The following is a 17,674-nucleotide window of genomic DNA, read 5'->3' on the forward strand; positions in this document are numbered from 1 at the left end:
TGATTTTTCATTCAAGGTAGAAAGAAAATCCCCGAAAATTTCAGGTTTTCTAGATTTTTTCCAGGAAATGGATAGCCCTGATTATCGAATAAAAAAATGATCACGAAACGACGATCACGGATTCTATATTTTATTTTACATGTCAAAACGCGTTCCGTTATCGCGGCCTCGATAAACGCACCATTCATCGAAGGATTTCTCGCGTCGGAACGCGAGATACTCTCTCCCTCTCTCTCTCTCTTCTAATTATCTCTTTCTGACCAAATTATCTTCTCGTCGCGTATTAGAAATCTCGTCACGCAACCGAAACAAGCTCTGGCTTAGACGGGATATAATCCAAAAGTCGAGCCGAAATTTCATGGTCGGGTCCTGCCGGCAGCCATTAATGACGCTTTCCCTCCACATCCTCCTTCTATCGCTCATTTTCTCTCTCTCTCTCTCTCTCTCTCGCGATAATGCGCGCGTAGCATGTGTGTACGTGGGGCGTCTTTAGATGTGGTGAGGATAGACGAGGGACTCTTAATCATCGTCCCATCCCTTCGCCAAGATGAATCGTGCATTTGTATACCCGCACCCCTTTCGCTCTCCCTTTCGATCTTCTCCCTGTCTCTCTCTCTCTCTCTCTCTCTCTCTCTCTCTCGCGTCTCTCGATTCGCTCTAGCTATTTGTCTCCGTCGTATGCCCTTTCTCCCCTTCCCCGCGCCAATCTCCTCTCCCTCTTTCTCCTTTTTAGGGGGTGACCGCAGCCGCTCTTTGTCTATTTCCGAACGAACCGAAAGACAGTTAGATCCCTCCGGTGTCTTGGTATCGAAAAGGGTTGCGTATTGTATCTACGATTCTTGGCATAATCACGGCACCGTACCCTTCATTCGTGTTTAATCCATTCTGCGATAATTCTTTCGTTCGACAGAATGTAAGATGTCGTTTTAAGATGTAGCTATAGACTTTCCATCGAATTGTAAACGATTAAACAAATTTTGAGATTTTATTTTCTTAAAAAGTTGTCAATTTTAATAAATCCGTTCAACTAATTATCATTTTTAAATTGATATTAAAGTATTTAAATCAAATGTATATCATTTACATATTTAATATGTTCTATTTTACTTAAATATTTATATTTATACTTAAATATTTCAATCAACAAAATGGTAATTCATTGAACGGATTTGGTCAAATCAATAATTTTTTTTTTTTGTTTCAGTGCGTGAACCGTAACAATTATTTTATAATAACAATTATTAATTAATTATAATAATTAATTAAAATTAATTAAATTTAAATAAATTAGATAATTAATTAAAATTAAATAATAATTATTTTATAATAATAATTATTATTTCACGCTAATGAAATTCCAGCTGCATTTTGTCGCTCGCGCCCCCCATCTCCCTCCCTCCCTCGATTCTTCGTTTCCGTTTTTGGACCCCGACGTTGAACGCAGATGTTCGACGAGGGCACGTCCGCATCCGCGGTCGGGGATAAGAACCGGAGGACGGAGATCGACACGCTGGACGTGGTCCTCTCGAGTTACCGATGCGATCGAGTCAAGTTTAGAGAACGGCCGATTCGACTTCTTCACGCGATGATTAACGCGAATTAATACAGCATTGATTATTTACGGACATGCTTATCGTGCATGACGATTATCTGATAATTTTACATTTTTTTCTAATCACGTTCCGCGAGCTGTAAAAATTTTATGACAATAGAAGGTGTCTACTTAAATCTTGTAAAAAAGTTCTCTGGAAATTTTATCACGTTTCAGGTATTTTTGTTCAAAATTCCAGGTAAAGAGAATATTTTAAAGATTTTTTGATGCAATTTCCTAAAATAAGTCTTTTCATTGTACGGCGTTTTCGAATGTTTTTCACTCATACAAAGGAAAAACACAAAGCCACTTAAGCTCAAGTGCTAGATTTTTTAAATGAACTGAAAAAAAAAATGAATAGCTTCGTTAAGATAAAACTTTTTAGCTTGTATAACATTTTCACTTTTTAGCTTGTATAACATTTTCACTTTTTATTACTAAAAATTAAAATAAAAAAATGCATTGCATATTCAATATTTTGTTAAGACATTGAATATATAAAAAGAGATAGATATATATTTTTAATATAAGAGCAAAATTATTAAAAAGAGAATTTAAAAAAAAATTTCCTTAGTCCCAACAAAATTCTATGAGAATTTCTCTGATTTTTGCAGGTATAAAAAATTCCCTGAAAATTTCAAGTTTTCCATGTTTTTCCAAGAAGTAGACACCCTGATAGATAATAGATAATATATTTAAAATATATTTTAAACCAATAATTCACAACTTGGCTTATCGGCGGATTGCCTACTTGTAATATAAGATCAAAATTATGAAAAAGAATTTTTTTTAAATTCCTTAAGTCCCAACAAAATTCCACGAAAATTTTCTGATTTTTCCAGGTATAAAAAAATTCACATATAACATTTTCATTTTTTGTTACTAAAAATTAAAATAAAAAAATGCATTGCATATTCAATATTTTGTTAAGACCTTGAATATATAAAAAGAGATAGATATATATTTTTAATATAAGAGCAAAATTATTAAAAAGAGAATTTAAAAAAAAATTTCCTTAGTCCCAACAAAATTCTATGAGAATTTCTCTTCGCACATTGACATATAGCATCTGTCATTAAAGTATGCGCTTTATCGCAGAGCGCGCATCGCGATCAGTATCACTGTCGCGACCGGACATACCGAGACGTAATTTTTATTACGGCCGTTTCCAGGGAAATTGGAGTAAATTACGAGCGTGTTTGCCGAGCCTCTTGCACCGTGCGAATGTTACTCGCCACCGTCAAAAATTCCTCGACGATGTTTGATGACTCGCGATTATATTCGCAGACAAATAAGTATGCAAAATTATATAATAATTTAAGAAAATGTCGCGTAAATATATTTTGCGGGAAAAAAAAGATGTTGAAGTTTTGACTTTGCGGCGAAAGAGTACGATCTTCGCCGATTGTTGACGACTCCCCGACGTGTTAAAGGTCGATTTTTCATCATCGCGTCGTCAACCCGTTCCGCGATAGAGAGTCCCGCGGTTCCCTTTATTACAAAACCCAGAGAAAGAGAGAGAGAGAGAGAGAGAGAGAGAGAGAGAGAGAGAGAGAGAGTCTCGACAGCGGCTTTACAGTCGGAAGGAGACCGATGACTGGCAAGCGACGACGAGGGGCCCTGAACCCCGTGTATAAGGCATGTATATACTGGTCCAGAGAGCGCCCTTGCCTTCGCTCCGTCAGTTTTTTCATCGTCTGCTCTCGGGCTGCTGCCGCTTTTAAAGCGATCGTCACGGGCACCGCGCTTTTACGCGGTTCTTTCTCGGCAGGTGTGCCTTCACTTCTCTCGTGTTTCTTCCTTCTCGCGCTATTACGCGTCCTATACTGTCGCTCCAAGAACGACGCTCCATCCCAACAAGATTATAAAAATATTATGCAAACAATAAAAGAGAGAGAGAGAGAGAGAGAGAGCATACATTTTTCTCGGAATAATAATAATATAATATTCTCAAATGTTGACTATACAAAGTTTACAATGTAATCGAGAAAAATGATTATATTTATATCAAAACGTTTAAAAGACAAAATAATATAACAATAAAATGGAAAACAATCGTTGTTTACAATAACCAAAATCGCAAGACAACGCAAGCTTGAAAAACAGCTGATTATCAAACGGCAAGATTAATATTTCAAGACGAGAACAAATTCCATTTCTCTAAGTATATATACATATATATTTTTTAATAAAAAAAAATTGTAAGTGTGTGCAATTAAATTCGACATAAAAGAAAGCTCTCATCATCGAGAAAGCAGTAATCGAGTAAATCCGGTTTGTCTTCCGTCTGATTAGAATCGCGTTTCGCGGCGAGATATCCTTGAACCGGTCACGTACAGCGGTAAAAGTTTTTTTTTCTTTTTTTTTTTTTTTCTTGAATCAGCGCAAGCGAAATAGATTTTGGCACCGATCTACATCCGTAAAAATTATAATCCGTTATTTGATTATCCTTACCGATCGCTCGTACACATTGTAGAGAGGATTTAAATTAAAGTCCACAGTATGTATACAGGGTGTCCTAGAATTAGTGCGACAAACTTCAAGTGGTTATAAAGGAAGACAAGTCAATTTTGCCGATAAACACGTGTCTGTAAATGAGCTATTTTGTCACTAGAGAATCAAAGATTAACAAGGCAATCTCGCGAATCCAAAAATTCTTAGGAATAAAGTCACCCCTCATATGTAGAGCGACTTTTCTCGATATATTTCGAAAATTTTTCCGGATATCAAGAAATGTTTTATACAAAAGTTTCACGGTAAAAACACGTCTGTTTAATCATAATAATAAAATTTTGAAAAAATAAATTTTTCAAAAATTTCTGCTCTCGTTAATCTTTGATTCTGTAATGTCAAAATTATTATTTGCGGACAACGGTTTATTGAAAAAATTGGCATTGGTTTTGATGTCCTTTATAACCACCTAAAGTTTGTGTACTCCCGTGAATCTCACGAACGATACTTTAATTGTACTCGACAATAATTTTTCTCTCTTGATCGACTCAATGCAATTTGTTAGGCAATCCGTGTGCAGGTTAAGCACGCGAGCAGACTTTGTTCTCATCTAGAAAATGTCATTCTTTGAGAGTGATACGCGGCTGACGTAGAATACATTCATTAGATTCTCTTGCATCTAAAAAAATAAATTACGGTACGAATCAACGCGTTTCCATAGCGAGATTTTTTTTTTTTTACCGAACCAATGCTCTTTGTGATTTGAACGAAAATCGAATAATTCTCTCATACACTTATCATAAAGATTTTTCTTTGTCTCGTTTATATATATAAAGCATTTTCGAAATCAAAGTGACAAAGTTAAATTGAAGAATATCTCATATTTTTTTATATATATGTTATTTTTATATATATATATATATATTATATATTAATATATATCGCAAATTAAATATATTTTTTATATCCGAATATCAACATCTTAAATATTAAAAAGATAATATTTGATTTTCCAAATAAAATCATTAAATCCAAAGTTTCACCGCTTTTATCTTGCTCTGTTTATCATCTTATCTACACATAGAACGGATTTCTTATATAATGTTTATATAATATATTAATATATATATTTCAAATTAAATATGTTTTTTTTCAAATTCGGATACCTCCAACATCTGTCATAAATATTAAAAGGACATTTGATTCTCTAAATAAAATATTTAAATCCCAACAAGACGGATCGCTTATGTAATACTTTTTCAATGTTGTAATAAAATGCGCGCGATCAAGTTGAATGCATTGTACCTCATCTAAGATGCGTAACCTCGCGCGTAACCTTACAACTTGCGTCAACGTTTACTTCAACGCAGCTTATGACTTATACAGCGCAATTCACGAAAGATCTGCATCATTTTAAAAACCTAATATTCATATAAAAATTTTATATATTAAATTCCGACAGATATATATATATATATATATATATATATATATATATATATATATATATATTTATCAACAAGCGCAGGATTTTAACAGAATTCGTATATAAAATCTTAATGGTTTTTAAAAATGTTTCCTATCTTTTCGAAGGATTTGTAGTATTTTTTTCCCGCCAAATGTAACAAAATAACCGCGATTGAAAAAATATGCGAAAACAATTTAAATTATAAGGACAAGACGAGCTAATCGTTCTCTCTCTTCCTTGCTTTCGTATCATCTTACTTCTCGAGTTAAAACCAATCGCGAGCAAGCCAGAATCGCAAGAATCTGGCCGGCTTTGCTTGTCAAAATGCAGTAACAGGATGAAGATGATACATGAAGAAGAAGATGATGAAGAAGATATGAAGATATGATATACATTGACAAACTCACCTAACGAACAGCTGTTCCTGATTATTCACCCGCCAGGACACCACGGTGGCTCCTGCAAAATGGAAAATCATGAAATCAGAATTTCGTTGGACGATGACACGTGAAAAGAGGGTAAGCATCCCGCGCGTCTGGATATCGCGAACGGGCCCCGCTCGAGAGGAGAGCGAAGGTGCTCAATCACATACACACACACACACACACATACACATAAAAAAACATCTCGTTTCGAAGGATCGGTGTCGTCGGGAGGAGAGCACAAACCGGCGAGTTCGGGGACGCGCTCGGACTACGTTAAGGGCAGCTTTCATTCATATCCCGGCCATGTTCCTCTCTCGATAGGTCGACGGAGGTAGATCCCAAGTGCGCGCGCGGACACACACATACACACACCCGCGCGCGCGTATCGCACACATACACACACCGTGTAAATTGATGGTGCAGGTGGTGTTGTTGCCCCTGTCGAGTACGACAACGCTGGTAGCCGCTGCCATGTTTGAGTCGTGAATGCGCCGCCGGCCGGCCGCTCGACACGGCCAACCTTTGTCCGACGCCCTCCTCGGACGACTCGTCCTCCCCACCCGCGCCCGCGCGTGTCCTGGTGTCGTCGCGCGCGGGCCTTGCGGCGGTCGGGCTAACCGAGTGGAATAACGGGATGAAAAGAGCTGTCGCCAACGTGTACCGACGGCTGAATCGCGCGGAATGAATCGACGCGATGCGCACAGTGCACGCACTTGGCGAGCTTCTGAAACAAGCTCCCATCTAGATAAAATGGCGGTTCAATCACATATATGTGGAAAGTGACGAATTAAATGTAAGCTCGACCGATAATTTAGATTCTGTTTTATTCCTTCTTAGATAAGAATGATTCTTACTTTATCTGTGAACGGTACACGCAGTCTGTGTGTTGGTATCTCGCTTGTTCCTCCTCCGGAAATGGATGTAATTGACTGACGATCTGACAAATAGCGTCCCCTATTTTATTATTAAAAAAAACTATTAAAAAAAATTCCATGGGCATCTGAAATATTTTCGATATTTCTTATATTACAAGATTTTTAAATATGATGATAATTATATAAAAATCAAATAAACGCGTGACAATTTTGCATTATACTTACAAGGCCATATACATCATTCATTTGTTTCAACCCATTGTCAAACTATATATTGTACAGCAATCAGATGCAATGTTTATACACGTATATTTCTCACTCGAGAGTATCAGCAAGGACGAATCGAAATTCGGCGCGGGAATTCGGAGCGCCTGTCAGCGCTATGACAGTTGACGCAACGGCAACGGCGCGAAGTGTCAGCGGCTGCGGCGGCGGCCGGCAGCGGAGATGTGGCAGCGCCGCGTCGGCCGCGGCGGCGGCGCACCAGTGGGGATGTGCTGGTTGACAGACAGCTTCGCGTTGTTCCGCCACGGTGATGTGTCGCCGTTCACCGCTGTGTAACCGTGCGGTCGCGCCGTGCCGTGTCAACTCGTCGATTAATCCGGAGTACGGTCGCGCGTCAGCGGCGATAACGTCAACGACGACGACGACGATCAAGACAGCAACGACGTCGCCGACGACGACGACGACAACGACGACGACGACGATAACAACAACCGGCGTCGACGACGACGACGACGGTGGCGCGTGTCGCGATTAATAAACGGGCAGTGTGTGGTGCTGTGGTGGAAGGGACGATGAAGGCCGGGGGGATAATTTGGGTGGCGACTTGAGGACAGAAATGTTGAAGTTCGGCAGCAAGAGCGATGTGACGGTGGTGCATCGCGCCACTATTCGACTGTTTGACGACAACGAGATCATCTACTGCGACTTTCAGGTGAGCAAGAGAGAGCGCTGTCGTGTCGCCCGCGATCGCTCGATGTTCGATGCTCTGCCGCGCTCCATTCCGTTCCGTTCCTCTATCATCGCGTTCCTCTATCGCGTGGATATATCCGCGGACTTTTCTCGCTATCCCTACGGCTATCTCTCGTTCGTCTGCGTGCTATCATTCACGAGTGTCAAGATCCAACGGAAAAGATTCGAAACCTGGGTATCGATTCTCTGTGAAAATTGAATGAATTCACTAGGTTTGCACCAATAAAATTATAAATTTTCTAGTAAATTTGTTTGTTTTTTTTTTTATAATTTTCACCCTCACTTGTTTATCGTATAATTGCTCCGATTTTTTCCGATGATATTTATGTCGGAAAAGTCTGATTTTTTTCAACGAGATCTCGTCGCAATTTCATCGTGCATTTGCGATCTCGACGATACCATTCCTTGCGATGATCAACAATTGTTGCTAATATTATTCATAGAAAGAGAGAGAGAGAGAGAGAATTTTATATGTTTTCAAACATATATAAAAGTAATTTTTTACATGTGTAATTTTTTGGCATGTGCGACGATAGATTTATCATGATAGCTCACAGCTGTCTGTCAAATTATTTTTTCATTTATTTCTTACTTGTCAAATTTAAATTGCATAATGATTAAATAAAGTAAGAGATTTTTTTTCGACAATTTTCTTTAATGATCGAAAATGATGAGACTTTTACGAGCGCTTGGAGTATTAATGAAATATTGATGAGTCCAACAGATTATTATATAATCGATAATATGTTCTTAGTGCTATAGTAACTCTAGAATAAATCAAGTATTAAGGATATATTTTGGACATATATATTGCCTTTTGGACATATATATTGCCCTTTGAAAACTTCTTCTTTTTCCTCATTCCTCAGAAACTAGTTAGAAAGAAGCGAGAGAAAGCGAGTCGAATATACGACAATTTTATGTTAGCTTTTGCGATATAATATTAATAATTATTGCATCGTTGACAGATCTGAAATAACACGTGGCGAAAGGGACATAAATATTTTTTTAGACAAGTTAACGAAATGTTTCGGTAAAAATCATGAAACGAGATATCGCCTTTAAAAATACGAATATTCTGATATATAGGGTGTTCCAGAATTAGATAGACAAACTTCAGATGGTTATAAAGGGCATATCAAAACAAGCCAATATTGTTCGCAACTGAGTTGTTTGGGGGGGAATAGATGAATTTAAAAATTGAAGGGGGGGAGAATAAATGAATTTAAAAATTTGCGGCTCAAAAACGATTTTAAGCGATAAAATCACCCCTTATATGTAGAGCAACTTTTTGCTTTTTTCGATATATCTTGAAAATTATTCGAGATATCAAAAAATATTTTATACAAAAATTTTATGGTAAAAACACTTCTATTTAAATACATTAATAAAATCTTGAAAAAATAATTTTTCTCAAAGATTTTTTACTCTTGTTAGTCTTTTTACTCTTTGATTCTCTACCACCTGAAGTTTGTCGATCTAATTTTGGGACACCCTGTATATATATATATATATTTTCGTGCGGACTTGATCAATTTACGCTACATCACATCTGGTTTTTACTTCTACGTATATTTTTGCTCTACATGTTTTATGTCCCGATGTGACACGTGTTTATAGAAAGACACGGTTTTCTCATTAAAGAGATTACAATATTCATTTCATCCGTTTGACTTTTCGCATCTGCTTTCCACGTGCCGTTCACGTCACATTAAAATTCCTCGTCACATTTCTCGTGATTTGACTTGAGCGCCGAACTTGAACGGCTCGGGGGAGTCGGACCGTGATTTGCGTCCGCGGATCCGTTTGACGTTTAGTCGCAAGGTAGTCGCGGCGTCTCCCTCTTGGATCGATTCCAGAAGAATCCTCCTGTATACACACGCGGTTTGTCCTGTCAAAAATCATCCCCGAACTCACGCTCTCGGATCGTCTTCGCGATATTGACATTTCCCGAGTCTTGTACACACACACACACACACACACACATGCCGAATATACGCGTGGATGTATTTCGATTCGATTTTAATTGCCACTTTAATTGCCGAGTAAAACTCGTCAAGTGTCTCGCGTCTCTAAAATCATAAAATTCAAATTTATTTTTTATAAAAATAAATTTGAATTTTATGATTTTATTTAACACCCAAGCTACGACCTCGAGAGACCTATACATGACCGTGTATTGAGCAATCGCTATTGCGGTCAGCGATTACGCAAGTTGCCGGAAAGAGAAAGAGAGGAAGAGAGTACAGTCCTACATAAATTGATATCACTTGCAATATGTGTGTTTTGTGTTATTTTGTATGTTTACTATCTTCTCATCTACAGATCGCATGAAATGAACGCCAATCGAATTTTTATCGGATGCTCCAAAGGCAAATCAGGTATATGCATATATTCCCTTCGCGGGATCATCTCTGGATCGATCGAATCATTGCTCATTCGGATCGATTTGTTTCCCTTCATTAAGCGCGCGCGACGATGCGCTCTTTGTGGTGGCGGAAAATAGGGGATGCGTGTTTCAATCGAATGCCCGCGATGCGGGTATTACGTCGGAATAATTGGCAAGCAACACAATTGCAATTGATAGGATGTAGAAGCATTGATACAGATTTAAATTCTGAACGGATGACAATAGAAAATGAAAAATGATATCGGAATATACGTTCCTCGCGATTACGGGCATCTATACAAATATTCATATGGCAGATGACGTAATCGCGAGGAGAATATTTTTATTCCATCATTTTTATTGCTTCATCGCTTTAGAATAATTTATCTTGCTTCCTTATAGGGGAAGCTTTGTTTTCGTGACAAATTTTTTTTCCCAGTTTTTTATGCCAATATTTAAAATATCCCAAAACGTCGAAAAATTATATTTTTTTTTTATGTATGTATGTATGTGTGTATGTAGGAATGTATATTGTACAATCTCTAACTTCCGCAATTTTTGAGATATCAAATTTTTTAAAATGAATAGAGTATCATTAAAGGATGGTTAGTATTTAATTTAGTGAGGAGTTCATTTTTTACAAAATTTTTGATTTTTTTGAGAAATGTTTATATGTACACGCTCTAAATTTTGCAAATTTTAGATATCAAGTTAAATTTTTTTACATAAATAGAGTATTATTAAAGAATGTTTAGTATTAAATTTGGTGAGGATGATGGGTGAAGTTCATTTTTTCTAAAATTTTGAATTTTTTGAAAAATGTACAAGCTTTAACTTTGGCAAATTTCTAGAATATTGGATTAAATTTTTTCACATAAATGGAATATTATTAAAGATTTGACTAAATTTGAGGATCGAAAGAGAATATTTTTAATTTTTTTATAAAATCCTGAATTTTTTGAAAAATATCTGTACACGCTTTAACTTTCGTAAATTTTGAGATATTTTCCTCTACGAAGAAGCCAAAATTGAAAAACTCGCTTACATTAAGGAGCTTAAGTTTGGTGAAATAAAATAATGAAACAAGTTTCTAATTTGCCCAATTTTCATTTTGTTTTCCATTCTTTTTTGCATTTTTATTTGACGTAAAAAATGAGCGTCTATATAACGAAGTATAAACTTAACGAGAAACACGCAATTCAAAACTAATAAATATGCGATATGCGATGCAGTTCGACGAAAATAAAATTGGAATATTTGAATAAATATCTTTCATCGAGTATCGATTTTTTTTTTTTTTAATTCTGTATATTCCTTCTTCTTTACTCTTGTTTATGCGCAAGCGAAATATTTTAAAGCAGAGTTTCTACATCGAAACTTTAGTATTTAATGCAGAATAATACAGATTAATACGGAAGGATGTGTAATTTATCGGAAAATAGATTTGCAATTTTGCGGAAGATTAGAGTTTATCCTTTATTGTGATGCATCTCTTTGCCGCCATTCGCGATGGTAGCCATTTAATCCGATTTACTTCAGCCCAGAAAATTCTGGGTCATCGTATTATTCGTGTTATTCTCACTGTGTTAAGGCGATGCATTTGGCACAATGTTCGCTAATAATCATGAATTATGACGGACGATATCATCGGAAAGTGTCTTAAAAATCTCCGATGACATTATGCGCGCCTGCGTTAAATTTCATCCCAATGACAATAATCCTTAACTTTCTTGGAGTGCCTCCTCCATTCTTGTCTTAACGAGCCGCATCAAACGGCAAGATCGTGTCGCGTGCCAAGGTAAATGTTGGCAAGTGTCGTCATAAATAACACGAGGAATAACCACGATTCAACTGTGGAATAGAAATTCGCAGATTAGTAGAGCAGGCTCGCGGACATCCGTTTTGCAAAACGCGACTTTGCAGCAATTTTGTATATAAATAAATTTTACAGAGTGTCTTTGGAAAAACTGATGGAAAATCTGGAATTCTCAGAGATTTTGTTTTTACCTTGAAAAATCGAGGAATTTTCATGGAATTTTATTCGAATTCAGGGAATTTTTTTCAAAATTTTTCTCTCTTTGATTTTGTTTTTATATTAGAAGTAATTTGATCGATCAATGATTGTGAATTATATAGCTTCAAATACAGGATGGGCTGAAACGTTGCGGACTTTGAAATTTTATAGGAAATTTAATTCTGAATGAAAAGTTTTCTATAAATAAATGCTTTCTTAAAAGTTAGTACTCGAAAATTTCTGGAATTACTGTTTATCTTATAATACATTTTTACAAATAATATTATTAAGTACGTTTTTTAATAAAAATCCAAATAAAATTTGTAGAGAATTAAATCATCTTTCAAATGAGATCAAAATTATTGTAGCACGTTAGAGATAACCGGTTTCAGATGTAAAAAAAAAGTGTTTTTTTGGCTATCATCGATAGAGCTTTTTAAAGATATTCTTCATTTTAAAAATATTTTACAGTGGTATATATAATAGAAATCATTCGATGGGGATCTTCCTCATTCGACCCATGTTTATGGAAAACTTTTTATTCAGAATTAAATATATAAAGTCTCAAAGTCTGGCCGGAACGTTTAGGCCCACCCTGTATATTATAAATGTACATCTTTCTCATATGTTGATTGTCATAATAAAAAATACTGAAAATACGCAATACTACACATTTTTATTGTAATTCTAATGACAACTAATGATAGAAAATGAAAATTTTATGCAAATAAAAAATACCTATCTTACAAAAGTTATTCAATTTTTTCTAATGCATTTTTAAATTTAAAATTTAGGTGATTTATTTTTCCTTTGTATAAATGAAAAGTATTAAAAAATGCCCACCCAAAAAGATTTATTTTAACAAGGTCTACCTAAAAATTCTAAATTTTGCCTGAAATTTCGAGCAACTTATCTGAAAAACCAGGGATCCTTCTCAGGCAATTATTTTACAAGCTTTCGATAGGCATCCTAATCTTAATTCTTATGTACATCGTTATCAAGCAGAAGCTTTTTTTATCATTTAAAAAAATTTGCACTCTGTTGATCGCGCGATCGCATAAGTACTAGATGTATTTTACACGCGTGACAAGCATTCTGTTTATTTATGCGATTCATCGATCTTGTTTGAGCAATGCAAGCTAGAATATTATTCCGCGAGTCGATTTCGTTGCTCTAGCATTATTACTCGCAAGTTCAACAGATTTCGCAAACAACGCTGTCCATAAGAGCCATCGTGTCTGCAGGTACAGGGTCGGTAGGCTACAATCAATGATAAGGCGTTCTCTCTTATAGTTCTTATACTATTCGCTGTCGACTGTATACATACACACACACATATATATATATATATATACATATATATATATATATATATGTGTGTGTGTGTGTGTGTGTGTGTGTATGTGTATAAACTATGTCGTGGGGAGTTAAATTATTACAAACGCAGAATCCCCTTCCTCCTGCAATGACGCGATAGTTGTTGATCGACTTTTAAATTCATAACTTTCTAGAGGCTTTTATATAAGTTTACTCTTTCCTTCTCTCTTTCAGAAATGAAAGCTAGCTGCGAATAAATATTTTTTTATGGATTAAACGATACATATAAAAACTGAAGAATTAAATTATGGGTAACTTGATTTAAATATAAATAAATTTAATGTAAAATAAAATTTTAATTAATTAGATTAAATACATAAAATTGAACTGGACACACTATTTAGATTAATAAATTATATTTTCAGAGGAAATTATATTTATATTATTTATATTATAAATTAGATTACATTTAAATAATTATAATTATAAAATAAAAATGTAAACAGTTGCATCTACGCGTATATTAGCGCTAAGATTATTATTCTTTTTTTTTTCATTCGTCTTTATCATATTTGTCCGATAGACACGCAAAGTATAAAAGTCAACTTGAAAAGTTACGTGCGGTTTGCATTAGCCTTGCGAGGAATTTAAAGCATGCCACTCGCCTTCTTAACCGAGTTTAAAGTACACGCTCTCTTGTGCGATGAATACTGCGTATTGACATTTATATCGGTTAGAAAAAATCATTTATCGCTTTAACCTTCCCTATCTATCTCGTACGAGTGAAACGTAGCGGGAGGTATTAATAAAAAATCGAAAAGAATTTTTTTTTTTCCAGCACGCCTCACACATTTATAATACAAATCAAAATCACCGATGTCACGTGGAGTAAACTTGCAAATGCCATATGACTGCTGCCTCGAAACTCCTCCATATCGATTATCTCGTTCCTTGACACTATGCTTATACGTTTCCGGCTGATGTATGCAAATTTCTAGTGGAAACATCTGGTTAAATTAAATTTCTATACAAGTCGCAATATATGCGCGCGCGCGCGTGGATATATTTATATTCCGCATTATTCCGTTCGTTTGTTATTCATGTAGCTTTAATTAACAGCATTTAATTTTAACCAATTCATCACTCACATTTATCGTAATTATCTTAAATTTGTCATTAACATTTCGACGAAGAGATTTATTTTGCACCATTTAAAATACGACTGCGCAAAATTAGCATTTAATTTTTTACGAATTTTGCTATACCTAAAATATTAAATTGATAGATTCTTTCAGCTGCTTAAGCATATTTATCTTTTAATTAAATCAATAATAATCCTTCTATTATTACTCGAAATATTACATTTTTTTTTTGCCATATTGTATTATCAACGCTAAGGAAAAAAATCAAAAATTGAAACTAACTGGAAAGCCGCTTTAAAGATCGAGATCCGCCGTGTTGAAGAAAACTGATGGCCGACTCATTCGATCTTGAACTACTGCACGCACGAGTCAGGGACGGACGATTCTACTTATGTTAGCTTAGTCCGAAGGCAAAGTCATTGTGTCATTCAAGTCATTCTGTCTAGAAAAATTCTGATATCATTTAATTACGTCTGACTCTTTTTAGATTATTTTACATATATTTTTGCTTCGATATTCGTCGTATTCTTCTCCTATTTTTTTTTTTACATTTTATATAAAAAATATAGTGCTTGAATTTTAATTATCTTTTTCGCAGTTTTATTGTTTTTTTTTTTTTTTTGTACACTTATTGACTTTTATACAATTATTTTGTGATTATAAATTGCAATAAAAAATTGTTTTCATATATTTTTTATTATTTAATTCCTTACATATTTTTTATTATTTATTTCCTAATTATAAATAAAAGAGAATATAATTTATACAAAATTTTAAAGGCAATTCCGTTGCTTTGTGACATGACAGCTATATAGGTGGGGAGAGGAAGGGAGGGAAACTATTTTAATATTAATCATATACTCTTATTGTTATTTAGGGATAAATGTCGATTTTTTTTCCAATAATATTTGCATTTCCGGAAATTCCAATTATAATATTTATTCTGCATTATCATTCCGGAAGTCGTGTGTTTCTCACATTTGAGCATGATCGGTTTGCGTCCTCGATTACACATATCTGTTATTACTCGCGTGCTGTTCGTGCCGGTGGCAAATAACTCGCAAAGGGCCGACCGGTAAGTGTCGTTTCTATTAATATATACGACATAATGCAAACACGTACACGCATACTTACGACTTCTCACCGCGGATACCTTGGCGAAATGTTGGCAATTAGTAGGAGTAAAGCGAGGAGAAGCGCGAGTCTCGCGTGCCTCGTGCTTTTTGACAGTTGATGCACGCGAGGGCCGACCGCGCGTTGAAAACGCGCTTAACATGCCGTGGATGCGTTCGCTCTTCGAGGACGGACGCGGCCTTACAAAGGTACGAGCGAGTACGTCGTCGAGAGCCTTTCTTTTCCGGGTCGCCTCACCTCTCTCGGCTCGCATCTTCAGCTCTATTTTACGGTCGTAGTAGTGGCGAATGTCACGCTCCGGCTACGGCCGTTGAAATATTCAATTTGATTCTCGATACGAGAGTTATTTCGGGACGTGACATTTCGGCGCCGCGCCCCTATATAAGGGGAGGGGAATAGTTCATTCAGTGTGTCAGCTCGCGAGAAATTTGCAGAGACGCACAATACGGGATCCTTTATTTTCGCGCTCGATAAATACTGTATACGTGTACGTTTACGACTCTGCATTGCAGCGAAAACATTGTCGTTTCGAGTATCGACTGTATAAAGATATACAAAAATGCATTTTTCCTTCCTCATAGAGGAAGCTTTGTTTTTGTGAAAAAAATTTTTTTTTTTTTCAAATTTTGATGCCAATGTGTTCAGAATGTTCTAAAACGTCGAAAAGACATATTTTTAAAAAATGTCCGCATGTGTGTGTGTGTGTATGTGTGTATGTGCACTAAAAGAACGTGGCTGCTCTAACTTTCATAAATTTTGAGATAACGAGCTAAACTTTTTTATATGAATAGAATATAATTATAGGTTGGTTGGTATTGAATTTGATGAGAATTGATAAAAGGGTTTATTTTTTATGAATTTTTAAATTTTTCAATAAATGTCCATGCATGCTTTAACTTCCACAAATTTTGAGATATCGGGCTGAATATTTTTTGATGAATAGAATGTCATTAAAGAATGATTGGTATTGAATTTGATGAGAATTGATAAAAGAGTTCATTTTTTATGAAATTTTGAATTTAAAAAAAAAAAGATTACTGATATTATTAAAGGGAAGGAAATAAAATTTCTAATAGGAAGCAACGTGCAAGTTTCTAATTTGCACAGTTTTTTACTATTGTTTATTATTTTATCCCTTTCACACGCGACGCAAAATTCGCCATAGAAAGTAGCCTTTTCTTTCGAAACAGCGACTTGTCTAAAATGCAAAATATGATAATATTATTATCATGGAAATGTATCCTATTTATAGATTATGTAAAGGCGATGAAAAACAACATTTGTTTTTATTATTCATTCTTTGTCACTAGCCTTGCATCGACCAGCTAATATTCAACTCAACTAATTATCACATTATTATTCTTAATGATTGCAGCGATATTCTTTCCTTCGATCCATCAGTCGTCGTTCGCCGCAAAGGTCACGACTAAGGTGCTGTTTACATAATCTTCGTCGTGCATAACATACGTATGGGCGAAAACGTTGTTATCTTGACTTTTTTTTTTGCAACATATCATAGCGACACGCTAGCGCTGCAGTAACACCATATGATCATAGACATCGCAAGTTATTATTATAATTTTTTTTAATTATTTCCTGCCGATCATAATCTCAATTCTAGTTGTGCCGAGTGTGTTATTAGCATTTGTTACAATATGATAAGAAGATTGCGACATCTCTCCATTAATAATTTTCTTATCTTCTTTTAATAATTGGTTATCTAATTCTAACCCAACCCAACCCAACCCAACTTTATTTTTCAAACGGAAAATAGGTTTGGGTTAGGTTAGATTTTTTTTGGAAATGTAGGGGGAGGGGCGGAACTTCTTCCTTGCCTACGCATAAATATTTTAAACAGCCTTTTTTAATAAAAAATATTACAAATTATTACAG

The 17,674-nt window shown here is 35.4% G+C and overlaps 2 protein-coding genes across 3 annotated transcripts in view; one reads left to right on the top strand and one right to left on the bottom strand.

Moving 5' to 3' along the window:
* Nucleotides 1-6,596, bottom strand: part of LOC126855160 (uncharacterized) — a 29,111-nt gene extending 22,515 nt beyond the window's left edge. Inside the window, exons 1-2 of the mRNA XM_050602575.1 lie at nucleotides 6,339-6,596; nucleotides 5,918-5,969 (exon numbers count right to left, since the gene is read on the bottom strand). Coding sequence (XP_050458532.1) covers nucleotides 5,918-5,969; nucleotides 6,339-6,408 — 122 coding nt within the window. The 5' untranslated portion in view covers nucleotides 6,409-6,596. The remainder of the gene's footprint in view (nucleotides 1-5,917; nucleotides 5,970-6,338) is intronic.
* A 688-nt stretch (nucleotides 6,597-7,284) lies between these two features.
* LOC126855119 (FERM domain-containing protein 5) overlaps nucleotides 7,285-17,674 on the top strand; it is a 33,934-nt gene continuing 23,544 nt past the window's right edge. For both annotated transcript variants that reach the window (XM_050602508.1, XM_050602509.1), the window contains exon 1: nucleotides 7,285-7,747. In XM_050602508.1, the coding sequence (XP_050458465.1) occupies nucleotides 7,652-7,747 (96 nt within the window). In that variant the 5' untranslated portion in view covers nucleotides 7,285-7,651. The remainder of the gene's footprint in view (nucleotides 7,748-17,674) is intronic.

The sequence above is a fragment of the Cataglyphis hispanica genome, chromosome 15 (assembly GCF_021464435.1).
Source record: "Cataglyphis hispanica isolate Lineage 1 chromosome 15, ULB_Chis1_1.0, whole genome shotgun sequence".
In the NCBI taxonomy this organism is placed as follows: Eukaryota; Metazoa; Arthropoda; class Insecta; order Hymenoptera; family Formicidae; genus Cataglyphis; species Cataglyphis hispanica.